The 13,928-nt window shown below is 34.7% G+C and overlaps 1 protein-coding gene across 1 annotated transcript; it reads left to right on the top strand.

Moving 5' to 3' along the window:
- The first annotated feature begins 7,223 nt into the window (after positions 1 to 7,223).
- LOC142321974 (uncharacterized) lies at positions 7,224 to 13,035 on the top strand. The gene is made up of 3 exons (XM_075360540.1): positions 7,224 to 7,376; positions 8,319 to 8,426; positions 12,713 to 13,035. The coding sequence occupies exons 2-3, from the start codon at positions 8,325 to 8,327 to the stop codon at positions 12,944 to 12,946; spliced, it is 336 nt and encodes a 111-aa protein (XP_075216655.1). The 5' UTR covers positions 7,224 to 7,376; positions 8,319 to 8,324; the 3' UTR covers positions 12,947 to 13,035.
- The last annotated feature ends 893 nt before the right edge of the window (positions 13,036 to 13,928 follow it).

The raw sequence follows: 13,928 nt of genomic DNA, 5'->3' as shown, positions 1-13,928 counted from the left end.
GGTCCAGGAGCCGTACGCGGTCGCGGATAGGGTGGTCGGCTTCCACGGGGTGAAAGTAATTCATTCTCGTGGGGGACGGCCGCTATCTGCGATCGTGGTGGGCTCAGACGCTCTGGGTGTGTTCTGGATGCCCCAGTGGTCTGATGAGCGATTCACCGTGGTGCGAATCACGAGGGGTACGCTCGATGTCGTACTCGTGTCGGGATACTTCCAGCTTGGATGGAGTATCGATGACTTGCTGGCAAAGTTGGGCGGGATTCTGGACAGTCTCCCGGGCACCAGAGTGTTGGTTGCCCTGGATGCTAACGCCAAGTCTACCGCCTGGGGTTCTCCACTCACAGACCCCAGAGGCGCTGGTCTCGAACAGTTCGCAGAAGCCAGGAACCTCTACCTCATTAATGATGCGGAGCAGCCACCAACTTTCTCCAGCGAACTGGGAGAGAGTTATATAGACGTCACTTTGGTGACGGGTGACTTGCTTCGAAGGGTAGGTAGTTGGACTGTCTGGCCCGAGGCCAGTGTGAGCGATCATAGGCTTATAACCTATGATATTGCTTACGGAGGCGGTCTAAGGGCACCAAATCCAGGTCGCTACAACCTAAGGGGCCTGGATCAGCGCAGGCTGAGGCGGGTATGCGATGCTGCATTGCAGGGATTGCAGTGGAGCATGGAGTCCAGGGAGGAGGTGGAATTGATGGCGGAGCTAATCGGCCGGGCCATCAAGACTGGCTGCGACGAGGTCCTACGGCGGCCTAGGCCAATGGACGGACCCGTCATAAGCAGCCAGTCCGCTGATCTGAGCGTGCCTGGAGCCGTCATGACCCCATTTTCCGGGGGGTCGTCTGTGGAAGGCAGACGGAGGCCCGGCAAGAAATGGTGGTCCTCTGACCTTAGCGTGCTGCGCGCAAGAGTGAGGTCCGCTCGGGCTAGATACCAGCGTTGCCCCCTAACGGGGATCACTGTCAACGACGTGCGCGCTGAGCGTCTGCGGACCTTCCGGCGTGCCCGTAATAAATATGTTCACGCCATCAAGGAAGCCAAACTCAAGTTTTGGAAGGACTCCATGCGGGAATTGCAACGCGATCCCTGGCAGCTCGCAAAGTCTTGTTACAAGCCAAAGCCATTGCACGTGTTGTCCAGTGTTCGATGCGGGTTAGGTGGTCGTGACCACACTTTAACATCCGTGGCGACCTACCGGGCGTTCCTGGATACTCTGTTTCCAGATGCTCCGGAGGGTGAAGCGGAAATCGGCGTCAGGGCGGGTGAAACACCATTCCCTGGCGTTCGGACCGTGGAACCCGATGATATAGACCGAGTGGTTTCTCGAATGGCATTAAAGAAGGCACCGGGGATTGACCAACTTGACCCGGATATTTTCCATCACTTATTGCCTGTCATAAGGGAGCCTCTCGGCAGGCTGTTCACGGGATGCCTAAGCTGGGGCTGCTTTCCGGGTTGCTGGAAGGTGGCTTTGGTAAGGGTGATCCTGAAACCTGGAAAGGATCCTGGTGAGGTCGGCAGTTATCAACCCATCAGCCTCTTGCCGGTTTTCGGCAAGTTGCTGGAAAGGCTGGTTGTGGAACGGCTCGAGGAAAGCATCGATATGAGCCGTATTCTAAATCGAGGCCAATACGGCTTCATGAAAGGGGTTGGCACCGAGGATTGCATCCTAAATGCTCTTGCCGAGGTGGAAAGCGCCGACTGCAAATATGTTTTGGCTATTTTTATTGATATAGAGGCAGCATTTCCTTCCTTGTGTTGGAGTTCTGTCCTCTATGCTTTGGAACGCCGCAATGTTCCCGAAGCCACACAGGCCGTGGTAAGAGACTATTTGTCTAACCGAACGGCTCTGTTTAAAGATGCGCACCTAGTTGTGGAAAAATCCGTCACCAGGGGAAGCCCGCAGGGTTCCGTTCTCGGTCCCCTGCTGTGGAACCTGGTGTTTGACGGATTTCTGGGATTGACTTTCCCAGAAGGAGTCACGGCCCAGGCTTTCGCCGATGACTGTCTCCTTTTAGTTCGTGGAGATTCACGACCACAGCTAGAAAGCAGAGCGCAGGCGGCTTTGTCAACCGCCGAAGGCTGGATGGACATTCAAAATTTAAAAATTTCTGTGCCCAAAACGAAGTTTATGCTTCTAAAGGGCGCAGACAAATTATCATGCAGTCGAAACCCCCACATTAAATATAAAGGCTGTGTAATCAGCCGAGTAAGGGTTCATAAGTACCTAGGTGTTCTGTTTGATGATAAGTTGCTGTTTAGTAACCATATTAAACAAGTTGCGGCGGACGCCGTCTCTGTGATGCACAAGCTTAGACGGATTGCTCGGAAAGACTACGGGCTGTCGGGCCGCCAAATGTACTTGGTGTACCGAGGCGTCTTCGAGAGTATGATCGCATACGCGGCGCCGGTTTGGGCGCATAGGTTGGAAAGGAATAGAGCACTACTTCAAAATTTAAGGAGTGCCCAGCGCAGAGCCATGATTGTATGCACTGGTGTATTTAAAACAACCTCCTACGAGGCTACTACTGTATTGGGAAAGGCTCTCCCAATCGATTTAGTGGTAAAAATTCGGGCAGTCATGTGGAAGTTGCGTAGAGGTCGGGAGGCCGAGGCATTTGGGATGCGGTTTCGAGCCGGGCCAGAACCGGATCGGAACGGTGATCACAATGCACCGGAGCAAAATTTCGTCCAGTTGCCCATCTCCCGTCTGCGGAAAAGGCTTCAAAGCCTCGCGATGGAGGCATGGCAGCTTGAATGGCACACCACGACTAAGGGTAGATCCTTGTATAATTTTATACAGGATTTGGGGGGATGGTATGCCTCGAGTTCTTTCTTAAGGGCGTCGGGTGCCCAGGTGCTCACCAACCATGTGAATCTAAACCAATATCTGTTTCGGTTTCGCCTGGTGGCTGATGAGTTGTGTGTCTGCGGGGAGGTCCAGTCAAATGTACATATGATGTACGACTGCCCGGCCCTTGGGGGGGCCAGAGACCGTGCCACCCTGGAACTTAGAGGTCAGGGGGAAACCTGGCCGCTCACAAGCGGCGAGGCAGTGTGGCGAGAGCCGCACTGTCGGACCGTGTGGGAGTTCCTCGATGAGGTTGCTATGTTCAACCGTCATCGGTAAATTTAAGGGATTAAATGTAATTGCATTTAGACTCCTAAAGCTTTGCTGCTGGAAACCAATTTACCTTGGTAATAGGGCTGGCCATCAGCCAAATCAGCTCCAAGCGCTGTTAAATGGTGGACAGGTACTAGCTGGCATACAGCGACCGAGGCGTGGCAGCCAAAATTGCTGTCTTTTATTTTATAGACTTAATAGTTTTAAATTGTTACAAGGGGTGCGCCTCCCCGATCTAGTTTATGTTGACAAGTGAGCGATTGGGACACTTCAGCGGGTGCTGTATGGCGCCCTGCTTGATTCGCTCACGCATGTTAGGTAGCTCATTAGGAGCTGTTAGGATTTGGGTCGCTAAACCGTTACGAGGCACAGTAGCCGTTCTTGGCACGGAACATTTGGTCTATGCTCTAGGGCGACCGAATGGGGTGGTGGTGGGAGAAATGCCAGTTAACCAATTAACCTTTGAGTAACTATTCTCTGCATTTAGAAGGCCTCGATAATTCTTGCATTCACATCTGTTTCCTTTTTAAAAAATAGGCACGATAATTGCTAATCTCCAATCATCCGGTATCTTGAGTTTAGTCCAGCATAAATTTAGAAATCTCAAGAATCTGTGTTTACAATTCTCGGAAGAGTACTTTATTAATTCTAACACTATGCCGTCACTTCGTGAAGCCATCCTATTCTTGACTCTTTTTAGTTAATTTTCTAACTCTGAAATTTTCAACTTGTCAATTTCCTCTAAGTCGTCAACATTTTGATCATCCAAATTTTCTTCATTAGAACCGTCCATCAACCAAAGCTGATGGAAATAAGTCTGAAATTCTTCGTATCCCACAACTGGAAGTTGGGCATGGTCCTTCTCCTTACTTCTTAATCATTTGATAATTTTGTAAGCAATATTTTGACGCCCGTGGACATCGTTTTCGATTCTACTTATGAATGAATCCCACTTCATACTTTGTTTAGCGAGCTCCTCTGACATATACATGTGTCCATCTTTGTTGTTAACCACTTTAAATATCATTCTCTTTTCTTCTGTACTACCTCTCTGATCTCCACACTCCATAAATTTATATTTTTCCTCTGGGACTTTCTCCGACATCCGAGGGCTTCATAAGATGCTTTCTTTATTATTCTAGTTAAATTTTCACGTTCCTCACCAACATTATAACTTAACTGGAATTCCTCATTAACAGTATCCATCCTGCGCCTATAGAGATTCAGTATTGACCTGTCATTGAGAAGATGCACCTTATATTGATATTCCTTATTTGAATAAGATCGGTTCTTTACCCACCGAGCCTTAATATTAACTATTGCCACTAACAGAAAATAATCCGAGTCGACATCCGCTCTCCTAAATACTCTGGCATCGTTAAATAATAATGATTCGTTTTGGTTCACAATGAAGTAATCAATCACTGAGGTTTGTCCTCTAGCAGACTAGGTGTATTTGTGAATCCTCTTATGTTTAAAATATGTATTCATTACTCTCATGTTCTTAAAACTTGAAAAATCCCGTAGTAGTCTTCCATTATAATTCACCTATCAATAGTTTCTTGTACCTTCTCGTAGAATTTTATCGTTTCTTTTTGATTTCCTTCTTCTAGTGCATACACACAAATGAGACACTCATACCCTCTTTTTATTTTACATCGCAGAGTCATGATTCTTCCATTTATCCATCGGTAAGAATATACTTGGTTTTTCCATTTTCTATTCACCATAATAGCCACTCCTGCTTTTGAACGTACATTCTGTGGTACATCACTATACATTAATGTGTACTTCTCATAATCATAGCTTTCCTTCAGTTTCTTCTTCGTTTCTGTTACAAGGGCCATGTCAATATTCCTTACCTGCAAAACCTTCTCTATCAGATGCACTTTATTGTGTATCCCTATTACATTCCATGTCCCTGAACGCAGCTGAACCAAAATTCTAAATATTTTATTTCTTTGTTGGCGTGTTCTGTTATTTACCATTAAATCCGGTCCATGTGTGTTTTGTGATAGTTCGCCAGTAAATAAATTTCCTCCGGCTGAGGTACGAAAGCTGCGCGAAGTAAGACCAGTGATGGGGATGCCACTTTAGAACAGCTGGACGTGCTCTGGGTTTTCGTCGGAGACTCACTTCCAAGGCTCTTCCGCCCCCTCTGCTGTTGGGAAAACCCCTCTTCCATCTTTGGGTGGAGCGTTGACCATTTCCTCTTCGCCTCAGTTGATCCGCGGGTCCTTATTTGGTTTTCAGCTTATTCGCACCTGTCCTGCATACCTTTCTTTTCTGTTTAGCCCCCGGAACCGCCGTAAGGTTTTACTTCAGAGGATAAATGAGGATGATATGTACATATGAATGTGAATGAAGTGTAGTCTTGTACTGTTTCAGGTCGATCATTCATGATGTGTGGTTAATTGAAACCCCACCACCAAAGAACACCAGTAACGACGATCTAATATTTAAATCCGTATAAAAGTAACTGCCTTTACTAAGATTGGAACCTTAGAACCTTCTACTTCGAAATCAGCTGATTTTCAAAGACGAGTTCACCACTAGACCAACCCGGTGGGTAATCAACGTCGCTATAACTGACTAAAAACTACTTATACCTGGGCTTGTCCTGCATGCCTACAGGATCGTTTCCTATCAGCCATTGAAACGCGCTGTGTAGGGGTTGAGGCCCCCATCCCAGCGTTTCACACAAGATTATGCCCAGCTCTTGTCAACTCAGAATCGGGCCCTCACATAAGCTAACCAGACACGACTCATCATTAAAAAGCAATTTTGTAATATAGAATGTAAAAAATAATTTTTCTAATTACATCCATTCTTATTATTTTTTTTTTGTTTTTCTTATTTTTTTGTTATATTATAATGATCATTAATATTTGTATTTAAAGTAAATTGTTATTACATGTAACTAATATTGTGTTTTTGTTAACAGAAATGATATGTACTGTGTAAAGTAACTTAAATTTTAAATCAACTTTGAATAAAAATATACATTTTATTTTTCTTATTTTGGGATAAAGTAATCAAACAGAATTTAAAAATTTTGTGAATTTTTTCAGTATTCATTCAAAGAAATTAATTAATTATGTGTGTGTATCTTCATATACACACACACACACACACACACACACACACACACTCCCGTGCTCTTGAATAAGCATATACACAGAGCACAAATTTATTGAAGACGGGTAATGAATTAGAAAATTATTTTTTCATTAAATATTATTTAACTAATTTTAAAAGAATGCTCGTCGTATAATAAAAAATTGAATCTTAAGTAATTATACGTTATTTATGAATAAAAAAATCTAATGTGGACACCACATGATTTCCTTTACGCCTATTAAATTACATATACACGTTTTTTAAAGTATATAAAAACTTTATTTCACTAATAACTTCTGGTTTGTTTTCATTTTTTTTATTGTTATTATTTATTGTAATTTTGTTATAATCTGACATTAATAATTATTAATAAATCATTATATTTGAATTAAAAAAAAAGTTAAAAAAAGAAAATAAAGTCGGATTCGAACTGATGTGCCTTCCCCTTTTAACATTCAAATATTTCATTAAAATTTTATTTGGCTGTAACTCTGGAACCAATGAAAATAAGTACCACTTATCATATATCGTTGAAAAGCTCTCAATAAGGGCTTTTCTTCAGTTAAGAAAAAATCCAAAATCCAATTTTTGGGAATTTTGGGCTTTTTTGTACACTTTTGGTCCAGTCAATTGCAATCAAAATGGGAGGTGCATATCTAAATGTTGCAACAGTCCTAAATCCAGAATTTCAACATTCTACGGATAATTATTTTTTAATTATGCGAGATACATACATACGTGTACAAATGTCACGTCTAAAATAGTAAACATGGACTTCCATTGAAATCTGAAACCGAAATTTTTCGCGATTAAAAACGAAGTTAAATAAAAGCATATTTCATGGAATACATTACACATTTGAAGTTATTATTTTGCTGTTGATTTCTTGTATTAGGTGGTAGTTGCCATATAAAAACGGTGTATGGGGAATAACAAACAAATATTGCTGCAATAGTTGATGTAGGTCGCTCATCTAGGTGGACACAGCGCGGGGAATCACTGTTTAAGCTTCTTGTTTAGTATATTAATGAACTGCAATGAACGCGTTTCTATCATTGCACTTATATACATCGACTAAAACAGTATTATTTTATTCAATAAACTATCTGTAAATTTATTTCTTCATTTCTCTGTAAGTATCAAAAAAATTATTATTTATTAGCTAAATAATATTAAGTATTTAATATTTTTATTTATTTTTAAGTATTTTTATTCATTTATGTTTTCGTTTACGAAATATAATTTGTCTTTCTACTTTTAATTAGTAATTTAGTAAAGAGGCCGGCTAATTAATAAAAAAGTAACAGAAATAAAGCATAAAAATATAAAGAAATGTATATAAGCGTACCGATAGAATTATTTTAATCCGATTTTAAATACAGAAAAAGAAATATAGTTTTTAATATTTTCATAAAACTGTGGGCAAATATTATAAAAATTAAAAAATAGATTTATTTATATTCATTATTTTACTCTTCTATTAGACCTTATTGCAAACATCGAGAATCGTTTAAATTTGAAATATATATTTCTATTCTTATGGTGTCAAAATATCACTAACATACTGACAGTTCAGTTGGATGAATAGCATCAACGGTAAGCTGTTGTAACACGTGTTCTGTACGGAATAAAGTCAAATGCTTTAAAATGCAAATAAAGAATTTGTTTAGTATACATTTTATTGGCTATATTACCAGTGTAATTTTGTCGATGGGATTCAGTTAACGGTATTACACTGTAGTCTTCATTACATTTCTAACTACCAAACTGTAACTGGGTTTATATCCTGCGAAGAAGTGTAATTTAATCAAATAAGTAAATACGAGGTAGCTTTTTTATTTCTCCTTAGACTAATCCAGCAGAGTTTAAAGAAAAGACAAGAAATTCAAGTAATGTAAAGTTTACATTAGAAATGAAAACAGTGATTTTTAAAATATTTACTTCTACCAATTCAAAATTTCTTTTAATAGAATCCATAATTTTAAATATTTATTTTATTTCTATTTAGTTCATAAACATAATACTGTACATACAATCTTGTTAATGAAAGCGAAATTGTTTTATTTTTATCAAGGTTAAGATGAAGTTGGTAATATTCACTACAGCGTTATTAGTATGCATTATCTCGACATTATCAGCAACTGTACCATTATCGTACAAAAAACATCTGCCGTATGAAACTGTAAGTATATATTCAAAACTGTAAGTAGCAACATTTATAAACGGTTTTACAAAAATTAGGGAATAAGTTTAGTTTTTTATGTTCAACTAAAGAACCAAATTAAAAAAAAAAAAATGATTGTGGAATTTTAGGATTATCAAAATTCAGCATCCTCTGTCATAATGTTTTTTTTTGGTTACCTAATAAATAGATGTCTAAAAAATTTCAAGGATGGTTATCTTTTCTGATGAAATAATTTGTATTTATTTAAGTGATCAAAATAGATTATTATAAAAAACATTAGGAAGTCAGTTTTTATTAGAGAATAAAAAATTAACAACTAGATAGATATTTAAATGAAAATAAATATTAGTATACTATTTAAGATTAGCTGGAGTTGTATTCTAAATATTTATCAGGTAGGCTCATTTAAAAGATATGTTTTTAAATATCTTTTAAATGAGTTTTGATTTTTTTTTATTAAAAACATTTCACACACAAACACAAAATATTTTTAGCGAAAGGCAATATAATTAAACAACTATAATAATTTGGAATACATAAATCTATCTTATCTTTAGTCTTTGTTATGAATATAAAGAGCGCCTACAACTGGAAACTTGCAGCAAATAGGATTTTAATAAATAAATTACTTACTTGATGTAAGTTTTCATCAAACAAAGCTTAAAATTCGGTTATAATAACAAAAAGAATAAAGAAATAGATGAAAAAATAAAACAAAAAAGAATAATCTTAAGAAAAAAAAATGGAATTAAAATTAATTGTTTCGCAGACGACCTTACAATCCTCTCAGAAGATATGTCATCGACTAGAGAAAAGTCAACATTTTAAATACAGTAACAAACAAAACAGGACTAAAAATATCTGTCGAGAAGACAAAATAATAAAAAATCTGATGCGGACACCACATAACTTCCTTGTACTTTATTAAATTGTATATACGCATTTTTACTGCACTTCATTTAAACTTATTTCATTTGAAAGTGAGATACGATCCTCCAATTCTTTAATAAAAGTGGACAGTTATACAATCGCTATAATATTAGTTTATTATTTTTTTTATTATTTAATAATAATATTTTATAATTATATTTGATAATATAAATTATATTTTTTATTATTATTCTTATTATTATTATTAACATCAAATATTTATACAATTGTTAATTCAACAACCTTACCTGAAATGTTAGGTTACAATAAAAGTCCTTGATTACTGTTTAAATAAATTGTTTGCCATATATTCTAATAATAAAAACTGATTATTCTACACCGTAAGGTCAAAATTAATATTTGTAACCGGTTTACAGGAGTTCACTAAACGGAATACTTTAATTATTATTAACTTTTATTTATACGTCACACCAGAAATCTTGTGCATATTACGCACGAGTGAAAAAAATTTTCAGCAGTTAGTTCAAATTGAATACAATTCAAAAATGTATTTTATTTTTCTGTCAAATAATTAAATAAAATTATTTTTTTTAAATAAATATAAAATTTTTATAAGAAACTGCTAAGAAAATCCAAAAGTAATAAGATTCTAAACTATAATTTTCAATTAATATTAAATAATCAGATGTTTCACCACATATATTACGTATATACACATGTAATGCCTATTAGATTACATTTACACATTTTTAAAGGTACATAAAATTTTATTTCACTAATCATTTTTTTCATTTTTTTATTATCATTGAATTATATTATTTTATAATTTGTTTTTTTTACAATCACGGGTTAATAAATCAATATATTTAGATTATAAATTTAAAAGTTAAAATTGCACAAAAAGATGAAGTTTGATTCGAACCGATGTGCCTTCTCTTTAAGATCAAAATATTTCATTAATTAAAATTTTAATTTTAATTTCGATTGCAATAAAAAAGGAAGGTGCACAACTAGATGTTACAACAGTGCTAAATCCAACATTTCAACGTCCTACGGCTAATCGTTTTTGAGTTATGCGAGATACATACTCATATATCTACATACATAAATACTTAAGTACAGACGTCACGCCGAAACTAGTCAAAATGGATTAAGGGATGGTCAAAATAGATATCCTTTACTTCGTACAAGGAAGTTAAAAAAAAGAAAAAAGGAGATGAAATCTGAAGACCGAAATTTTTCGCGATCACAATACTTCCTTTACTTCGTACAAGAGGTAAAGTTATTAAAAACACAAAAAATACATACGAATAGGGATATGAATGTAGAAATAATTAAAGAATTCAGATTTTAGGTGAACCTATAAAGAAAAATGGATTAAAAAATCAGCAGTACAAGACAGATTTTCAAAAATAGAAAAAACTTACGGAATAATAAAAAAATACATACAATAAAAAGTGCTTATCATAAAACCAGAAAATCAGACATAATACAATAATAAACCACAGAGTTGTGGGTGCTTATAATGACACATTTGTGAGTGTGTTTTGACACGTTTACGCAAGTGCTTAAACATAAGCACAAATGTGGAAAATTTAGAAAAGGAAAGGAGAATAATTAGAAAAATATTAGATATTGTAAAGGACAGAAACACATTTAAACTTAAAAGTAACAATAAAATAAATTAATATTTACAAAAAATAACTGACAATGAAAAAGTGAAGTTTAATATTCTTTGGTCACCTTGTCAAAATGAGTAAAAAACAGGTTAACTAAGAAAATATTTAATTTGTTTTATACTAGGAAAAACAAAACCAAATTAGATTGAAGAAGTTAAAAAACTTAACAAGAAATTATATAAAAAATAAAAAGACACCTTTAAAACTAAAATTTAAATATTAGAGGGTTTTCAAAAACAAGAGATGAGGAAAGAAAATCTGAAAATGAAATTGTCAAAAGAATGCAAAGAACAATATGCGGAGAGAATGAAGAGATAGATACTGGGAACAGTGAAAAAAAAAACAAAGAAATAAGTGAAGGAAATTAGAACCCACGTTCCAACTCCCTTCACTTAGAGACCAAAAAACTTCAGTCTTAGTGACCAATATCGAAAAGAAAAAAAATTTATCGACTGAGAATCACTGCAAATGCAATTTATTTATTGACTTTATTAACTCATTTCATAATCTCGTAACTTAGTTTGAAAGAGATATTTATTTAGTATTATGATTATTATTTTATTCATATCGTAATGTTTTTTCCATATTTTTATAGGCACTGGAGATATATATATATATATATATATATATATATATATGTATATATATATATAAATGTGCATACTGATATTTCACATTTTCTCACGATTTGTACTATTACAAATTTTCTATAAACGTAGCCACATTCTTCCATATATAAGGATTTAAGTACGTGATGTACTCACTAAATTTTGATCGACCAATATTTATTATTTGTATAAAATATGGTACAAATTTCAAATTTTTCAAAAATATTCTTATGTCGATGCTCGCTTTTTAAACGCAGCTAAAGAAACTATTGTTTGATATAAAATTCTATACTTTTAACAGACTTAAATTGTTATATTTTCGAGTTAGATACCACGTAATAAATATACTACCTTCATCTGCCGGAACAAGTAACTGTAGTGAGGCTTTACGATAAATATTCAAATAAATTTGTTTTAAAAAATTTAAACAGATGACAAATCGTAAAATAATATGAATATTGAAGTATGAGTACAAAATAGAAAAAAATTGATCATTCAAACTGAATTTATCACAATAAAATGTGTGCTACAACATTTATTTTGATACGTTCTTATTTTTAAAGGTGTAGCGTATCTTAAGTAATTACTAATGAATGAAATATTTTATAACTAAATTAAAAGAAAAAGTTCAATTAATTTCTTACAAGTTGTTTAGTATTAGTAAGATTTATACTAATTTACACGTAAAGATTTTATTTAATTGATGAAAAATTCACTGCAGAAGCTTATACGAAGGAATATAAATATGAAAATCTTTAGCGTATGATAAATAACATATTTGACCGGGATTCGAATCTGGGACTTCTGGATGGAAAGGCCGAGACGCTACTCTCCACCGCAAAGATCGACGGAGTGGTGGATTTAAAGATAATAAAATATTAGCAATTTAACATTTTTAAATAAAATTATAATATTAAGATAATATTTTAAGGTGGTTTTTATTTAAAGATTCATTTTTTATACGAAATATTTAAGGGGTTTTATAAAACTGTTACACACTGAACTGTTGCACATAAGTAATTAATTATATATATAAACGAGTTGATATTTTTGACGATTTGAAAGTTATTTTTATTAAATTTTAATGTTGTTTTACACGTTATAGGTTGTTAGGGAAAGGAGATCGCCAGAAGAGAAAGGAAGTGTCGTCCTACAAGGGACACATACTCCCGGTCAAGGTAGTTCTTTAAGAGGCGATTACAATTACAATTTATGGCAAGGAAAGAATGGTGCAAAAGTGGATGCTAACGCTTTCTACCAAAAAAATTGGGGTAACAACCAAGGACCTAAGCACGACAAAGGAGGCGGAGTTGTGTTTTCAGTTCCTTTCAGAGGCTAAAATATAAATGTATACACTTTATTAATTTATTTAATTTGTAATTATTTTTAAATTGTTTATTTTTATAATAAAATGTTTGTTAAAATTTCCATCTACTTGTTATTATTACATCTTATCTTTTGGTAATTAAATATAAATCTATTCAATTTATAATCATTCTTTTAATGGGTTTGACCTATTAGATATTTTGATTCGACAGTCAATCAAACTATAAGATTTGCTTACTGAAACTATCTAACAAGCACATAATTGTTTGGTAAAAATAACAATATTTTTTAATCTTTTTTAAGTTAGGTGGTTATATATACAAAACCAACACCATAATAAACGTTTTTAATCATTTTCATTAACAACATGATAATTTTTTTCTACAAGAAAAATTACGTTAACTAAGTTATTAAAACGCTAAAGAAAGTTTGTCTTGAGAAACGTGGCTTTCAATAAGTTAACGATTTTTTAAGACCACGGTCGACAAATTAATGTCATTTATTCTCATCAGTGATCAGTTAGAAGGCTGCTAATAAAGCAATAAAAAATGAAATATGACGTAAAGTACAATCATTTATTTGTACAATGAACTGATACTATGAAGTCGTTAAACTTCGATTTGCCTATTAGCACGTTAATTTTCAAAATTTTAATTTAATTTATGGAAGAAATTGTTTTTCATGAAACTGATGATTTATAAACAATAATTTCTTCTTCTTCTTGCAATTTAAAAACACGTTTTATTCTAGTTAAAAAAAAAGCACTCCGGTACAAGTAACTAGCGGATGATCTTATTACAAAACTGCTCAGACAAAATCCCCAAAGCCTACACTTTAAATTTTGCCTGTAATATCTTGCTCTCCCAATTTCTTTATCAGTTTAAAAAAAACATCCTGAAAAACAAAAACGGAATTATTATGACTGATTTAATAAATATATGTATACATACACAGTAAATAGAAAATGTAGTTTTAAATAATATTTATTAGATTTT

This window comes from Lycorma delicatula, chromosome 3 (assembly GCF_047948215.1).
Source record: "Lycorma delicatula isolate Av1 chromosome 3, ASM4794821v1, whole genome shotgun sequence".
Classification (NCBI taxonomy): Eukaryota; Metazoa; Arthropoda; class Insecta; order Hemiptera; family Fulgoridae; genus Lycorma; species Lycorma delicatula.
This window is presented reverse-complemented; position numbering and strand designations above follow the sequence as displayed.

What these genes read in the sequence shown, in the direction of transcription:
- LOC142321974 (XM_075360540.1), top strand. Translation starts at nt 8,325, where the DNA reads ATGAAGTTGGTAATATTCACTACAGCGTTATTAGTATGCATTATCTCG. An exon ending in AACATCTGCCGTATGAAACT is followed by an intron (nt 8,427 to 12,712) that starts GTAAGTATATAT and finishes TACACGTTATAG; the next exon opens with GTTGTTAGGGAAAGGAGATC.